The following is a 17367-nucleotide window of genomic DNA, read 5'->3' as shown; positions in this document are numbered from 1 at the left end:
TTGTGGTCAGAGAAGACACTTTGTATAATTTTAATCCTTTTAAATTGATTGAACCTTATTTCTGGCTTACTGTGTGGTCTGTTCTGGAGGCTGTTTCATGTGCACCTGAGAAGAATGTGTTCTGCTGCTGGGGGACGCAGTCTGCAGGTGTCTGTTAGGTCTTGTCGGTTTACACTGTTGCTCTGGTCTCTCTCCTGTTTTCTTGTTCAGCTTCCAGTAATGAGAGCAGAGTATCAGAGCCTCCAGCTTTCACCGCTGATCGGCTGTTTCTCCCTTCAGTTCTGTCTGGATTTGTCTCCTGTGTTTTGAGGCTCTGTTGTTGGGTAGCTGTACTAACATCAGACAAAAGGGTTTAAGACGCAAGTTAATACTAGAGATAAAGAAGGCTCTTGTAATGATGAGAGATTCAATATATCATGAAGGAAATCATAGACATTAAGTGGAAATAAATGAAATAGAGAATGAAAAAAACATTGAGAAGTTCAAGACAAAAAGTTGTCTTTGAAAAGACAAAATCGACAGACTTCTAGCTAGATTGAACAAGACAGAATCAAAGTATTAAAATGAGGAATGAAAGATGGGACATCACCACCAAACTTACAGGGGGAAAAAGGATTGTAAGGGAGTGCTCTCTGTCTAGAAAGTCCAATGTTTGGCCTTCCTGGAGGAACATCCTTTGATCACTTTTTTTCCCCTGTATATGGGCCATTTTTTTGCATGTCTCACAATATTTCGTTAAACTCGACATTTTAAATAATATACACAGCAGCCCTGGAGCTCAGAGTGTCATCCCCTCAAGGATTAGTTTTGCCGTTTGTTGCTGCTGCTGCTGCTGTTCGTTTGTGTGACTTTCCAGAAGTAATTCTATAAAGTCTGTATTCTGTGCCATGTGAGGCCACTTGGCTAGCTTAGGGGTCAGCTAATAACTGAAGAGCAATGTCCTTACATGCCTCTGACCATTACGTGTCCCAGCCCTTCCGAGGGGCTGTTCCGTGGGCTGGAGCAGTTTCCAGCTCGGCCTTAACCCTCCCTTCTGCTCACGCGCAGCCTCAGTTCCCCCGGAAGTGAGGGGTGTGCAGCCCTGAGCACGAGTGTCGCTGACTGACCAGTGCCCTGAGGATAGGGCTCTCCTCACTAACCAAATGAGGACAAGCCCTGCGAGCGGGCTTTTCCGGGGATCTCCCAGAAAGGTCAACCCGTGACACCTCTCTGGGGGTCAGCTCTCTGGGGCCGCCTCAGGAGCCAAGCAGGACTGGCGCTGCTTGGGTGAGGAGCGAGGTCACAAGTTTTTGTGATACGAATACGTTTTTCCATTGTTTTTAGTGCCTTTCTTGAAAAAGGAAATGCAATTTTGACAGTGGTTCAGAACATACAGAACCAGAAGTTAACTTTCTACAATTGTCACAAATGATTGCACTTTTTGTCTACAACCTGCATGTGGCAGGCAAGGCCCCCCAGAGGGTGACAGAGGACTAGTCTCTCACTTTTCAGACTGTGGGTATATTAGGAAATGAAGAAATGCCAGAACAGAGTTACTAAAATGTTGTTGTATTTTAGGTATTTTTTTAACCACCCAAACTTTGAATACAGCCAGTAAATACAAAGGCACGGCGACCTTGTGTAGCAGTAACAGCAGTCTACAGCTGAGCCCGTCGCGAATGCAAAGCCCAAGTCAATAAGCTCACCCGGTTGCCAGAGTGACACGACCCTTCTTTTCTGTCCTGCTGGCGATTTCTTTGCCCCCATGGGAGGAAGGGAATGAGAATTCGGATAAATCAACCTCAAGTTCTCTCTTGCCAGGAGAGCACCTGCAGCTCAGCAGATCAGCATGGTGGCTCCTCCCAGCAAACCCAAGGAGGTGGGGACAAGTGCATCCTGCTCCACACAGAGCAGTATCTCAGCCCCTGCCAGCATCCTCCTGCCCTCCCCCAGGCCTCCCCAGGGGAAAAAGTCACTCCCGGTGCCACAGTGGAGATCTGCACCATTCCTTGCTGTCTGGCCGGGGAACTATGGCAGAGCGGTCGAGAATAAAAGGACTAGACGTGCTGCTTTAGCTAAATAACTCATTTCCCTGCATCACACGAGCAAAGGAGCGCTTGTAGACCTAGATCTTAAGATGGAAAGGGTTTCTTATGGAGCCTTCTTTATCAACCCATGTTCAAGCTTCAGATTTTAGCCAAAAGCTAATAGAAGTTTTCCTCTGTCCAGATTTTACCAGATCCAAAGTGGAGAGGAGCTCCCTGATTTCATAAATGGAGTAGATGCTGTGTGCTGTAGCCAGTTTCCCCACAAGTTATCTAAAAAGCCAGCACATCTCACCATAGCAGGGATTACTCTTTCTCCCAAGTCCATAAATTCTGATTTCATATTGAGAAAGCATATACTGCAATGGAAAAAAGACAGTCTCTTCAGCAAGCGGCGTAGGAAAAGCTGGACAGTCGCATGTAAATCAGTGGAGTTGGAACACTCCCTCACACCATATACAAAAATAAACTCAAAATGGATTGAAGACTTAAATCTGACATGACACCATGAAAGTCCTAAAAGAGAACGTAGGCAAAACATTCTGAGACAGTAAATCGTAGCAGTATTTTCTTAGTTCAAACAAATGGATTTAATCAAACTTAAAAGCTTTTGCACAGCAAAAGAAACCATCCACAAAATGAAAAGACAACCTATGGAATGGGAGAAAATATTTGCAAACAATGCGACCCAAGAGGAAAGGGTATAGCTCAAGTAGTAGAGCACATGCTTAACATGCATGAGGTCCTGGGTTCAATCCCCAGTACCTCCTCTAAAAATAAATAAATAAATAAACCTAATTACTTCCCCAACAACTACAACAACAAAAAACCCAAACTGATGCCATCCACTAAGGCTTAATTTCCAAAATATACAAGCAGCTCATACAACTCAATATCAAAAGAACAACAACTCAATCAAAACACAAGCAGAAGACCTCAATAGACGTTTCTCCAAAGAAGATATATACATGGCCAACAGGAACATGAAAAGATGCTTAACATCAATAATTACTAGAAAATGCAAACCAAAACTAATGAAGTATCACCCCTCACACCTGTCAGAATGGCCATCATTAAAAATTTTACAAATAATAAATGCTGGAGAGGGTGTGGAGATTCCTACACTGTTAATGGGAATGTAAATTGGTGCAGCCACTATGGAAAACAGTATGGAGATTTCTTTTAAAAAATATAAATAGAGCTACCATGTGATCTAGCAATCCCATTCATGGGCATGAATCTGGAAAGGACAGAAACTCTAATTCAAAAGGATGCATACACCCCAATGTTCATTATATATATAATGGAACACTATGCAGCCATAAAAAATGAAATACTGCCATTTGCAGCAACATTGATAGACCTAGAGATTATCATACTAAGTGAAATAAGTCAAACAGAGAAAGAGAAATGTTACATGATATCACTTACACGTGGCCTCCAAAAAATTATACAAACAAATATATACACAAAACAGAAAGAGACTCACAGACACAGAAAACAAACGTTACCAAAGGCGAAAGGGATAAATTAATAGTATGGGATTAACAGATCAAATTATGCATAAAATAGATAAGCAACAAAGATTTACTGTACAGCCCAGGGAACTATATTCAATATCTTAGAATAACATGATAGAAAATAATCTGAAAAAATGTACATATATACATAAAATACATATAACTGAATCACTTTCCTGTACACCTAAAACACAGTATTATTTGTAAATCAATTATACTATAATAAAATTTTTCAAGATTATATTTTAATAAAAAGTAAACTTGTTTCCTAAAAAAATACATATTCTCCCTAATATTAAGATTTTGATGCTATTCCTTGAAAAATGATAACCTAACATAACTGTCCTAAGGAACACATGCCTTCTTCCCAAGCCCACACTCACTCTGCTGGGCTCCTCAGCCCCTCCCAGGTCAGGTGCCACCTTCAAATTTCAATCCACAACCCTCTTCCCGGACAGAAGAGAAAAAGAGATCTCAGTACATTTTAACACATGTCATAGTTGCCATTGTAACTCATATCCAGTGGCTTCCATTACTTTAGCTATGAAATACCAAACACCGCATCTGAACATAAGAGGGTACGTGCAGAGGTCACACAAGAAACCTACGGATCAGGAAGGGCACGTTGGTTCACCGGAGGACACACACTCTTCTTTCCCTCCCCTGCCCGCGCCTTGCGAGTGTCCTTGGGACCGGAGGAGACCTAAGCTGAGAGCCGGCCAGCTGCGGTGCAGAGCAGGCGTTTCAGCGCAGCTGTACCTTCAGACGGTGAAAAGGCTGCCTCGGATCACCAGGAACGATGTTTACACCAGACTCTCTGACCCTTACTCCAGCCCTGAGCCTCGCCCCATTCCTGAAGCTGAGGGCCCGACCCCAGCCCCTGCCCCAGTCCCAGGAACTGTCTCATCTGATCCTCCAGCCTTGACCCACGCTCACTGACCAGGCCTCTGCCTGTCTCGTCTACCACTTCCATCCAGGTCCACCTCCTGCCACACCGCCCCTGTATGGGTGCGGGGCAGCAAACATAGCACCAGCCGCCCCAGTGCCCGGGGCGCCCGGGACGGGGAATTCCCGTGAACTAGTGCATCTCACACCTGTGTGCTGCTGAGCAGGAGACGTGACCAGGGCTGGATGCGGAAGCCCATAAGGGAGCCACCCAGTGAAGTCGGGGAAGAGGGGAGGACACCTAAGGATGGGATGCTTACATTGAGATCCGAGGGATTAAGCAGGGGCTGGAGGGAGTGGGGCAACTGACAGTGTTCCAGGTAGAGGTAATAGAGGCAGTAGAATCCCAGTAAGATTGGGAACTGGGTGTGGAGAGAAAGTAGTTTAGGACGGTTTCCAGGTTTTTGGCATGAGCAGCTGATGGAGTGAGGGACGGTAGAGGGAAATGCCTTTTGTAAGACAGGAGAAACCTGCTTTGAACTCTTTAGGTCTGAGGTGACATGGCGGCATTGAGAACCCAGAGGCAGTTGGAAGTCCAGATCTGGAAGTCAGAAAAAGAGGGAGCCTGGAGATACAGATTTGGAAGTCACCACCTTTAGCTGGTAAATTCCAAGCACACAGGTGTATGAGATCACCTAGGGAAGGAACAGCGAGGAGCGAAGAGCTGGAGGAAGCCCAGTTTAATTAGAAACCCAGTGCAAGTTTTCTCCGAAATGCTGGCTGACACGTGTCTCAGGCTCTTGGGAGGGGGCTCTGGGCGAGCATCTCTGTATCCAGCAAAACCTATGCTCCTGGTTCTCCGCCTGCCCGTCTGTCTGCCCTCGGTTATGCTGTCCTTCTGGCCGCCCTTTGAGAATGTCTCACCAGTCGTCCCCACTCAGTCACGGGAGGCTCGTCACACGCTCTGGGCTGGCAGCCAGAGCCGGGGCGCAGGAGGCGTCACGGAGCAGGACGGTTTGCTCCCCGAACTTGAAGACCAGCACCTCCCTCTTCACCGAGAGGTTTCGGGCAGGTGTGGCCGGCGGGACGGAGGTGAGGTTAGAGGCAGGCGGCGGGAGGAGCAGGTGAGTGACACGCTCTTCTCTCCCAGGGAGGATTGTTCTTTTTCTGGGAGCACGTGGCTGAGCCGCGTGGGAGCTGGGCCTTCCTGTGGCAGCAAGTTGCCGAGCCCACCTGGAAGCACATCGGGGATGGCTGCCGCCTCACCAGAGAGACCTGGAAAGATCTGGAAAGTGCCCAGTTCTCTGAACTCCAAATGGAACGACAGCCCCCTCCCTTAAAGTGGTTGCCTGTTGGGCCGCACATCATGGGGAAGGCCGTGAAGTAAGCCTTCCCCAAATCCTGCCTGCGGTCGGAATGATCCCACCCATCTGCTGAGTCTGCCTTCTCCTGAGAGGATCTGGGCAGAGAGAAGCCATCCCCCCACCCTTACCCCCACCTCTGCCAGGGGAATCTCCAACCCTTCCTTCTTCAGTGGAAAAGCGCTATTGCTCCCCTGACCGCGGGGAGGGAGCACTTACACCCTGCCGTACCCCTAGCTGCAAATTCCTGGACTGGGTCTCCCAATTTTTGCCCACCCACCCCAGGACAGCTGCCCTTTCCTCTTTCTGAGACCACACTCAAGTGCCCCAGGACCTGGTCACACAAGTCATGATACATGTGTCTGTGCCAGGCCCCCAGCACTCCCTCCCATCACCACCTTTGTCCTGAGCTGTGTGTGTGCAGAGAAAATCTGCCTTCTCCTGCAGACCCTGGGCAGGAGGCGGCCGGACTCAGTAAAGAAGCCAGGTTTTGTCCTCAAGTATTTTTTAATAAATAGACAAAATCTGCTAGATTGGATCAGCCAACTAAGGTCAGAGGAGAGGGGAAGCTAGGGAGGGAAGAGCCCCTGAGTCAGCGACATAACCTCCTCCCCACCCTCTGGGCTTAAGGCACTTTTTCAGAGTGAGGTCCTTGGGGTTCCGTTATACAGGGTGAATAGGAGAGGGAAGGATTAGGGTCCCCTCTCCCCACTTTTGCATCAGAACATCACTGCCCTCCTCACCCCCCCCATGACCCATCCCTGGTTTCCCTTCTCACCTAACAGCATCCTAAGGGGAGGTTTGGGGGGTGGTCCTCATGGGGGGAGAGGTCTGTGCCCTGAGGAAGCAGATCCTGCCAAATCCTGATGGGACACCAGCGACCGGGTCCCCCCTCTTCACCCCCAGGAGCCATCTCTGGGGAAGGGGTGGCAGGGTCCCACGGGCCAGCTGGGACAAAGGAGCCTAGGCAGTGCTTGGCAAAGGGTGGCCATCGGGGCCCAGCTCGGGCTGCCCATCCCCAGCCAGGATGGGGTACATGTCGGGGCCCTCCCGCCGGGTGCTGCCCCAGTTGTTCCTCAGGATCATGCCCGTCTTCTCCTCCTTGAACTGCTGCCGGTCTTCCCGCGGGACCTTCACCATGTGGTACTGGGGCACGGCAGCTTCGGGGTACCACGCTCGCGTGAAGAATCCCATCTAGAAGGACACCAGGCCAGACGTGAGGAGCCTGCGGGGCTGGTCCCTGGGGCAGATGCTCAGCACAGCCAGCTGCCTGCCCCCACCGTCCCTGGGACAGAAAGGACCAACGGCAGCAGGAAGGAGACAGGCTGGGCGGCAGCCAGCACAGCAAGCAGCCCCCACAAGAGCCACCATCCATACTGGGTCCCCAGGTCCTCATTCACAGCAAGAGAAAGACCAGGAGGTGGCCTGAGGTGCAGGACCAAGGACATCTCCCTTGGCACCTGAAAGAGGGGCTTGAAGGTAGAACATCAGGACCGCTGACCCCAAAGGTTCCCACACCCTCCCAAGCTTTTAAGAGGCCCAATAGCATCCCCAGGAATACAAATGAGTTCGGAGGGAAAACATGGCTTCCAAGGCCTGTGGAAGCTCCGGAATAATTCCTCTCAAGCCTGTGTGCTCGTGCGCTGGGAGCACCCACCTCAGGCTGGCCCTCCCCTCTGTGAATAAAATGGCCCCTCCCTAAGTCATGAACATGCTGGCCCTTCCACACCAAGATGGAAATGTGCCCCTTGCACACTCACGCTCAGGACTGCTCATACACAGGACTGCCCAAGACTCCTACTTGCTCAAACTGCACGGCACCTCCTTGCACGACTGTCTGCACACTCATGCCCCCAGAAGACATGCATGGCACCTCCCTGTACTCCCACATGCTCACACCCCAGGAGCCCACCCAACCCTGGTGCGTGCCCCCGGCTGTGTATACTCACCCTCGTAACCTCACCCTGGTAAGGCCCTCCCACCCCAGCTCCTAGAACTCACGCGGCCCCCGTGCAATCTCATTCCTTCACCCTGCACGTTCCCGCTCCCGTGACTACTGGGAGTATCTCACACTCACACACATACATCCCCACACACGCACACACACATGCTCACACACAATTACCCTACAGTCCCTGGAACCCCGGCTTCCATGGCCGAGGGCTGCACAGCCAGACGGGCCCGGTGATAGTTGGGAAAAGATGAGCTCTGGCTGCTCCGATGGAAGAAGCCACACTGGGATGTAAGGGAGGAGGGGAGCAGAAGAGGTGGAGGATGGGAAGACTGGAGAAAGATGGGGGCCCCCACTTCTGCTCGGCCCCCCTTCCGTGAGAGCAGGGAGCAGAGATCCGGGAGCCAGTTTCTCCCAGGCATCAATCTCCCCTAAAAAGAGCTGGCAAGGTTCCCAACAGCCTGGACGCCCAGAGGCCTGGTCCCCTGATGACTCCCATGTGCCAGAGCGTGTGCTTGGTCTGTGGTCCCCGGGAGGAGGGGAGGGGCAGTTCCCCCTAAAGCCCCAAGGGCATGCGTGGTTCCGCAAACGTAGCATGTGGTTCAGGGGATGACCGCAGGTGACGGGTGTGACTGTACTGACATGTGCTCTTATGTGCTCCCAGTGCAGCCCCAGATGCACACGTGGTTCTGGCTACACTCTGTGCACGAGCATGGTTCCACGTGGAGCCTGGAATGTGCAGGATCCGAGTTCGGTCCTGGAGACAGTTCCCTGGAGGCGGTTCTCCACACTGGTTGGCTATCTTGGCCACAGCTTCCTTCCTAGCCTTACTTGCCATGCTCTAGTTAAATCAGCCCACATTTCCCTGCCTCCATGGCTTTGCCTCCCATGGTCCTTTTGAAAGGCGCACACCCACCCATTCACCTCCCCACATCCAGACCCTGCTACCCCACCTGCTAAGGCCCAGCTCCAGGCCCCCGGCTCTCAAGCTCTCCCCCCTTGAATTCTCCCTGCACTCTCCTGACTTAGTACCTCTGCCTTGTCCTTGACCACAGGCTCCCCTCCCCCACGAGACTATAAAACCTCTGACAAGATCTGCACCTGCCTTATCTCCGAACGGTCCAGGGCCCGACAGGTTCCCTGGTACGTGCAGGGTAAGGGCTCAGTGAAGATCTGCTGAAGAAATGGGAGTGTGGGTGAGAGAACCACACCTGGAGAGGCCACCTGACTGACAAGGAGCCCAGCCCCCGCCGTCCTCCCCCTCCCCAAGCCTCACCTTCCACATGAGCAACACCAGTAGCGCCAACACCAGCAGCCCGGCCAGGAGAGCCAGGAGGATGACCCACCAGGGGACTCCTTCTGCCACCACCGCCACAGGGTCCAAGTATACCATCACAAGGATCTGGGGAGGGAGGGGTTCGCAGAACGAGGGTGGGCGCGGCAGGAGAGGAGAGATGCCCCGGCCCCTCCTCCCCAGCCCTGCAGCTCACCACTGTGGAGGCGTCTGTGAGCAGCAGGTTCTTGATGGAGGACTTCACGGTGATGTTGGCTCGAACGATCACCTCCAGGGACTTCACAGCTGAGTACTCCTAGTGGAGCAGGGAAGGAGACCCTCCTCCTAAATGCCTAAGGCCCCCCTCCCCCAGCTTCTGAAGCTGTAAATGGAAGAGGGTGTTTCCGCCTGTCTTGGGCCCAGTCTGCTGCATTTGGACACAGAGGAGGTGGGAGGAGAAGTGAGTCCCCGAGGGGCTGTTGGGGAAGAGGACACCCAGCCCGGTGCCCCGGCCGTGCGCTCACCTCCAGGAAGGTGCTGTTCCAGAGGCGGCCCCAGACGTGCAGCACAGCCGCGCGGTCAAACCTGTAGAGAGGGCAGCTGAACACCACGCAGTTGGCCGTGCCCCGGGCGCAGTCCTGGGGACCAGGACAGGCGAGGCTCTGAGCCGCGTGGCCCCACCCCACTGAGCTGCTCAGGGCCCAGCACCCTCACAGTCGTGCTCACACAGACACTGAGTCTGCCCAGAGCCTTCCCTCCATCCCTCCCTGAGCCTCCCATTCCCTTGGCTCCTCATTCAATATCTATCCCATTTTCCTTACTTGGCTTCAAGCCCCCTTCCTCCAGGAAGTCTTCCCAAACTAACCCTTGGTCCAAAACAGCAGCCTACCCCAATTCTGGGCTATTTGGCTTTGAGATGCATGGGGAGCAGGGAGGACAGCAACAGGCAGAGCAGCTTCCCCAGGTGCCGCTTCTGCTACCTAATGACGGTCCCATTTACTGAGCATCTACTATCTGCGAGGTACTTACCCCATTTAAATGTGCTATTGTTCTGCAACGTGCATATTACCATCATCTCCATCTTTCAAACTAGGAAATTCAAGTTCAAACAAGCCAGGTGACCTCCATCAGGTCACACAGCTAACAAAGCTGCTAAGAGGTGGAGCAGATATTTGAACCCAGGTCCACAGTGGGCAAAGCCGCATTCCTCTGCTAAGCCCAAACTCACTGAAGGAGGATGAGGCTGCCCCAGAGCCGCTGGGGGGCAGGGGACTTAGGCCCTGCTCCTTCCAGGCCTGACTTAAATCCATTTGACCCAATCCCAGCTAATGGCCTGTTCGCCTAAGATTAATGTTCTATTTATCACACTTCGTATACAGAAGACTGGCTTTGACAGTGTTTGAATTCCTTGCGTCATCCTTTATTTTGCCGCTTTGGTGCAATTCAAGAATCCTTGGTCAATCTGTCTAAATGCCATTTCTAGTAAAAGAATCCATTTCAAAGTTCTTATCAGAAAGGGAGGGCTTTCCGAGGAAACCAGCCACATGGGGAAGGCCAGGACTAGCCATATGTCAGGGAAACAGCGATGACACAAGCTCTTACTATCCCTGAGGCGCCTTCGTTTGCTTCAGGTCATGCTCTCGGGCGAGCAGAGAAGCTGAGGAAGTCCCGAGAGGGATGGGGTGTGGCAGTGGAACTCCCTCCCAGACAGCTGACACCAGAGCTGGCCCTGCCGCTTAGCTTCCCCTGCAAAGGCCTCTTTGACTCTTCTTGCCTCTATTGTCCTTCCTTCCACACCTGGGATTCACCCCCTTGCCACCAGACCAAGTACCCCGCTAACCTATGTCCCCTGCTCACTCTCCCTGCCAGCACGGCCCTACAAGGGACAGCACAGAGCATGCGCTAATCTGCTCAATAAGTCTGCTTGTGGAACAAAGCTAGGTGACACAAGTAGGAAAAGGGGGGGCAACACTGCTCAAAAAGGAGAGACAATAAATCACGTAAATATACTACCAATTTAATTGCTAGAACTGTCAAAAACCTAAAGTGTCCTTGACATTGTGAAAATCAAGCAGGTTTCCTTATGCAAATTGACTTTTTGTCGAAAAAGAATTCAAAAGAAGAACAAAGAGATCTCAGAGGTGGCTAAGACCATCCCACCTCTATAAACCGTGAACTTTCATCCACAAGATGAAAAGGCTATAGGTAAGTGCCTGCCCTGGAGTAAGCACCTGCTGAGCGTGGAGGGGTGGGACTTTGGCATCTGCAGCTGCCTCACAGGTGTGTTGTGCACTGTCCTGTCAACTTGCCCGGGTGTCAGACCATCGCACCTCCCCACGCACCACCCACCATCCTGACACACCATTCCCTCCCCACCACCCGCATCCTCTATCATACCACGCGCCCCCTCCCCCATCCTGGCTGCACCAAGTTTGCCCTGCCCGCACCAGGGTGATGTTTTTCTTCTTCTCGGCAGAGGACACTGGCCACCAGGACGTGCTGGGCTCCGGCTGCTCACGAGGGCCGGGCTGCTCCGGCTGCCCCAGCTCCCGCTGCCTCCTGTCCCTGCTGTCCACATCCTGAGGTGGGGAGGGGGCCCAGTGAGGGTCCCTCCAAACGCAGCAGTCCTGAGATGGCATCTCCTACCCACACACTCCCAGCCCACAGCGTCCTTCCCCAAGTCTACCCCCCACCCCCGACCCTGCTTCAGCAGCCCCGCCCACCCGGCCTAAGCCTCACCAGGTAGAGGGCGTTGGGCCTGGGGGAACAGAGCCCCTTCTGCCTGGGCCCCTGCCCGCCCTCCAGCTCCACCCGCATGGGGTACTGCAGCCACTTTCCGTTGGCAATCTCGTGGGGCCACATGATGTTGAGGAAGGCAGAGCCCAGGGTGCTGAGTGACTGGCCGTGGTTGGAGACCTGTGGGCACAAGCGAGCGTGAAGGCCACTAAATCCCTGGGGATGGAGAGCACGCGGGCTGCGGGGAGGCCTCGAAGAGCAGAGTCTCGACAAAGACCCAGGATCCTAGATCCAGGAGCCAGTCTCTGCCCGCCCCAAGCCCAGGAAAACCTAGAGATGCCACTAGAGGTGTGGGAAGGCCCCAGCCGTGCCAGGGCAGAGTCCGGGAGAGAGACAGCAGCCCTGCCCCCGAGTCCCCAGCCCCCAGCTGAGGCCCTAGGCAGAGCAGCTGCTCTGGGCCCTCATGGGCTCCCCAGACAGCAGGTGAGATGGCCGGCCAGGGCTGAGCAGGAAATGGCCAACTGAGGCCCCAGCATAAACACCTGCCCACAGCCAAGGCCCAGGAGCTGAGCGAGGCCTCGAACTCGCTAGACCACCATGCGGCCATATGGGAGAAGAGCCACAGCTCCTGGGGCAGACCTCAGCCCCTCCTCTGTGCCAAGAAGGAGGGGCCTCACCAGGACACTCACCGTGACCTCGTACTTGACCTTGCTGCCCACATCCCGCTCAGACCGCATGGCACTCTCACCCCGCACCACACCGGAGAAGAACAGCTGCTGGGGAATAGCCACCCTGGCAAGGAGGGGTCAAAACGGGGGCTCAGGAGGCCTGGGGCCTGATGGAGGGTGAGGCAGAGCCCAGGCCTGGGTTTGGGAGTAGCAGTGCCCACCCCTCTGGCGGCAGTGCCCCCCTGGGCAGGGCTTACCCCGTGATGGACAGTGGCAGCTCGATGAAGACACGAGCTCGGGCAGAGACCGGACGCAGCTCCTGCTCGCTGATCCTGGCGTGTGGCAGGGCGGGCGTGGGCAGCGGGCACAGACGTCACCCCAAGGGGTCAAGTGAGGACAGTGAAGCCCCTTCTAGGTGGACTTCCAGCCAACTTCCCCCACCATCACCCACCCTGGTCCCACCAGACTTACGTGGCTAACAGCAGCTCCACCTCTAGCTCTGTGGTCTCAATGGTGATCCCCGAGGTGCTAAGGATGAGGTAGAAGGTGACCTGGACCAAGGACGGAGCAGGATGAGAGTTCAGAAGGGCAAGGGGCTTGAGGAAGGATCGGGGGATAGAGAGCCACTTGGATACGGACAGGGGCAGATGTGCCAACCTGGGCGCCTCTCTTCATGGGGTTCCCCAGCTCACACTCGACGTGGGAGGCGTTGTCATTGGACAGGCACAGTGGCTTCTCCTGGAGTGGGGAGAGAAGGAGAGGTCAGCTTGGGTTGCTGGAGCCCCTGAACACCCCACGCCTACCCTGCCCAGGTCCTCACCGCAGGGTCCAGGGCCCGGACTCCTGAGTAGTGCAGAGAGGCAGGGAGGGTGACCAGGAGCTAGGCCTCGTGAGCGTCATCCCCGTCGGCCTGGGGCTGGGCTGGGTCCGAGGGCAGATTGGTGACCTTCAGCTCCAGGCCAATGACTGGCTGCCCACTCAGTGCAAACAGGGCTGTCGTCCCATCCGCGTCCCTGGAGGGTCAGATCCCACTCACTCTAAGATCTGAACACCTCCCCCCGCCTCCCCCTCTCCTGCCCCTTCCCCCAGGTCATGCCCCCTCTCCTCCCGCCTGGGTCTCCCAAATCTCAGGCTTAAGAGAATCAAGACTTGGAGTTAGGGGACCTCCATTCTGGTCCCAGCTCCACCACTAACTGACCTTGGGCAAGTAACCTAACCTCTCTAGGCCTCCATTTTCCATTTATAAAGTGGGATTTACAAGAATTCCTATCTCACAGGGTCGTGAAGACTAAAAAGAGAGAGATATGATATGTGAACTGTATGTTTGTGTATATATATATATATGTATATATATAGTGAAGGCCTGTCATTCCTTGCCAGGGGAGCCCCTGTGGGTCCACCACTGCCCTCATCTGCAAACTTCTGAATTATCAGCAGGTCCCCCCCAGCCTTCCGCTTTCTCCCTGCAGACTGGCGCTCCTGAGGGGACTTCCTTCGATCCTGGAGCTCTTGCCTTCCCACCCCACCTGCTCCCTTGCTCCGCCTCACATGGGCAGAGGCTGAAACTCGGTGTCACTGATGCGGGTGCAGAAACGGGCGTGGACCAGCTGCAGGTTGCTCTGACAGATCTTATCTTCCCCACAGCCTTGCTTCAGGAAGTGGATCTGAGGAGAGATTCGAGGAGGGTCATTACTAGGGGGTGAATGTGCCTTGCCTAGGTGGGGTGGAGGATCACAGGGGTAAATAGCCTGTGTTCAACTCAAAGATCTGCGGCTTCCCAGCTGTGTGATATCGAGCTGGTCACTCAACCACTCTGAGCTGGGGCCCCATCAGCAAAATGATGGGAGTATTACGATGTCGCAGTAGAGGCTAGCAGGCTAGTCCAGAGCAAGGCCATATTTCCTCGGCCTTTCTCCCATGTAACTGAGCCCCAGACTTAGAACGCGAAGTGAAGAGCGCCACTGCCAGACCGGCCGTGAATCCCATGCAAGGAGCGCCAAGCTCCCCTCCAGCAGGCTGGGATAGAGATGGCCTTGGAGACCACATTTGAAGACGGCAGAGCCCCACAACCCTGGGCCCCTGAATGCCTGCCTGTCCCCTCCAACTAGGAACTCATGATCACTTGGGCCATGTTTCATCTGGGGTCCACCCTGTTACAGCATCTAGAAACAGGAGGAAATACTGGGGTAACAGGTGAAAGAGTCTTGCAAGCTGTGAGTGAGTGTCACTGGAGAGGGGCCACGGCTCCTTTTCCTGGGCTAAGCTGGAACCCATGCTCACCTCGGTCCGCTGGGTGCTGGGCTGGTGGGCATTGAGGATGGGGGCCACTGGGGGCAGCCCCTGGCCAGGAGCCTGTCGCCGGAGCCGAGGGGTCGGGAGACTATAGGACAGGGTCACCACAATGGCCCGAAGCTTGTCTTTGACATTCTCCTGGGAAGCGAAAAGACAGGCGTGGATACAAGAACAACCCCCAGCCCCAGCCCTGTCCAAAGCTTCAGCCAGACCTGAGACAGATCCCGAAATTCGGAAAGAGGCTCAGGGAGGTGCAGGAGACAGGTGAGAACTGGGCAAGGCGGAGGGAGAGCGACTGGGGTGGAGATGGGAGGAGAGCAGGGCTTTGAGAACCAGATGTGAAGACTCAACATGCTGTCACCATCTGCAGGGAGGACCGAGCTTAACAGGAGAGGCAAGAAGACAGCGGTTGGGGGGTGGGGGTGGTCAGCGTCTTTGTTTCAGCTCTGTGGGACTTGGGAGTGTAAGTCCTGCAGGCTACCAAACCTGGGTGATTGGGGGCCCAATCCTCGAATGGCAGCTGTAAAAGCTGGGGCACTAGTTGTGTGGACAGACTCCTCCCAGGGAGATGCTTGGTTTTACTGTTGGGGTGAGCCAGAGGGAGAAGGCAGGGGTCTGGGGAGGGTCACAGCTGGCACCTGTGTGTGTGCTAACTAGATGCTGGGGCCCAGGCGGCCCTTTGCAAAGTCTGCAACCAAACCCCTTCCAGGCAAGTGGAAGCTGGAAGATCCCATTTCTACCTGCAACCTCTGAGCTGGGGCCTCGGGGAGTAGCCCCGCGGGTGCTGGTGCTCCCACTGGTTCCGTTTGCCACATTCCTGTGGGAATGGTGGACACAGGCCCTGCTGACTTTCAGAGCACAGTGACGTGGGAGCTTGTCCCTTGGATGGAAGCCTTAGTTAAGGGGGGGTGCGAGTTGTTCAGTTTAGACCCCTCGCTCCACAGGGAGAAGCAGGGAGTTGGGGGCCCCTCAATTGCAGGGCACTGCGCTGGGGGTGGGGTTGATGGTGGGGATGTGCCTTTCCTACCACTTCTGACGTGGTTGTTTTCTGTTACCTGATGTGTAGGAGTCACTCAGCCAGGCTCTGGGTTTCTCTCAGAGGCAATTGCTGCATGAAAAGCCATGTACTCTGTGCCTCTGTGGTAGAAGGGACATTCAGGAGCCTCAAATTATCATCTCTGTCCTTTTATGTTCTTTCTGGAACTTCAGACCCGTATCTCCCAATTGTGCATTTGACAGCTCTGTTCGGATGTGTCACAGCACCTCAAACCTCGCTCGTCTGAGGTAAAGCTCGCCCTTGCTTTCCCGCCCCTAAAGTCTGCCCCTCCTGTGGTGCCCATCTTCAGTGACCAGAAATCCCACTTGTTACCGAGTCCAACTCGTTCTGCTTGCTGCACGACAGGCCAATAAAACAGGAGATAAAGTGTTGGGGCAAAGAATAGCAACTTTATTTGGTAAGCTGGCCGACCAAGAGGTTGGCAGACTAATGTCTTGGAGAACCATCCTACTCCAGTCAGAATACAGTCTCCTTTTATACAGAAAAACAGGGGAGGCGGCGTGGATGGTTGTTGCAAACTTCTTGCCACAGGAAGCCTTTGTTCCTGCAGCTGTCCATGTGAGTCAGGCCCTGGTGTCCCTGTAAACCTCCAACAAACAAAGGCTATTTTCTGTTTTGCAACCTGCCATCTCTACATCAGTGTGCAAGTGCTAACATCCCAGAACGGGCTCTCCTGTATGTTTCAGGCTAAAGGCAACACTGCTTTACAAAAGGTGCAGAGCTAGCAAGACGAAGCCTGGAAAACAAGGCACAGTGGTGAAAGCCACAGGAACAGATCCAACATGGAGTCCGACCTGTTCTTTTCCGTTACAGAGGGACACGGTGACAGCCTCCTGGCAGTTGGCCAGAGGCGTGGCCTGCTGAGAGCAGCCTAGCGATTGGCTGGAGAGGCCAAAGGGGTCACAGGGAGGCTTTGTGACGCACTACTGGAGGTTATAAAAGCTGGCGCCACTGCCAAGGTGAGCCATAGCAGAGATGGCCTTTCTGGTTCTCCTGCTACTTGTGGCCACGTCCTCGACCGCCTTCTCCACACCCACCTCTGACACACTCCATGCCCATTCCTCTTGCCCCGGGCCCCTCACCCACACCGAGCACCCTACTCCCACGCTAGGGTCCGCCTTCGGGCCCCTCTGCGGGCCAGCAAGCCCGCGTACCCGCAGCCGGCGCCCCGTGTACCGGCATGGGCTGGCCTGGCTCCTCTCCTGGTTCCAGCCCCATGGTGGGGGATCGGGCACTAACAGGAGCACAGCGAACCCCTGCCCATCCTGGGACTGTCCCTCCCAGGCCTCTGCTGTCCCAACACAGCTTCCAACCAGCCAGCCAAGTGCCCACGTGGAGAAATTCGATAGAGGGCAGCCGCTGACCCCTATGCTGCACTCCACTCTAATACCAGGATCCACCTTCAGGCCCCTCTGCGGGCCAGCAAGCCTGCGTACCCGCACCTGGCGCCCCCTGTACCTGCATGGGCTGGCCTGGCTCCTCTCCTTCTGGTTCCAGCCCCATGGTGGGGGATCGGGCTCCAACAACAGGAGTACAGTGGACCCCTGCCCATCCTGGGACTGTCCCTCCCAGGCCTCTGCTGTCCCAACACAGCTTCCAA

The 17367-nt window shown here is 54.4% G+C and overlaps 1 protein-coding gene and 1 long non-coding RNA gene across 2 annotated transcripts in view; one reads left to right on the top strand and one right to left on the bottom strand.

Annotated features, from left to right (window-relative positions):
* Positions 1 to 5164: 5164 nt before the first annotated feature.
* LOC116282789 (uncharacterized) lies at positions 5165 to 6290 on the top strand. The gene is made up of 2 exons (XR_012078221.1): positions 5165 to 5501; positions 5580 to 6290. It is a non-coding gene; the product is annotated as an uncharacterized lncRNA (long non-coding RNA).
* A 52-nt stretch (positions 6291 to 6342) lies between these two features.
* Positions 6343 to 17367, bottom strand: part of LOC140700022 (integrin alpha-7-like) — a 64269-nt gene continuing 53244 nt past the window's right edge. Inside the window, exons 3-15 of the mRNA XM_072972491.1 lie at positions 14699 to 14848; positions 13945 to 14082; positions 13239 to 13431; positions 13076 to 13156; positions 12890 to 12969; positions 12676 to 12750; positions 12440 to 12542; positions 11754 to 11930; positions 11462 to 11593; positions 9539 to 9652; positions 9232 to 9330; positions 9018 to 9143; positions 6343 to 6984 (exon numbers count right to left, since the gene is read on the bottom strand). Of these exons, the coding sequence (XP_072828592.1) occupies positions 6754 to 6984; positions 9018 to 9143; positions 9232 to 9330; positions 9539 to 9652; positions 11462 to 11593; positions 11754 to 11930; positions 12440 to 12542; positions 12676 to 12750; positions 12890 to 12969; positions 13076 to 13093 (1155 nt within the window). The 5' untranslated portion in view covers positions 13094 to 13156; positions 13239 to 13431; positions 13945 to 14082; positions 14699 to 14848 and the 3' untranslated portion in view covers positions 6343 to 6753. The remainder of the gene's footprint in view (positions 6985 to 9017; positions 9144 to 9231; positions 9331 to 9538; positions 9653 to 11461; positions 11594 to 11753; positions 11931 to 12439; positions 12543 to 12675; positions 12751 to 12889; positions 12970 to 13075; positions 13157 to 13238; positions 13432 to 13944; positions 14083 to 14698; positions 14849 to 17367) is intronic.

Source organism: Vicugna pacos, chromosome 12 (assembly GCF_048564905.1).
Source record: "Vicugna pacos chromosome 12, VicPac4, whole genome shotgun sequence".
Lineage (NCBI taxonomy): Eukaryota > Metazoa > Chordata > Mammalia > Artiodactyla > Camelidae > Vicugna > Vicugna pacos.
Note: the sequence above shows the minus strand (reverse complement) of the source record. Positions and strands in the feature narration are given on the sequence as shown.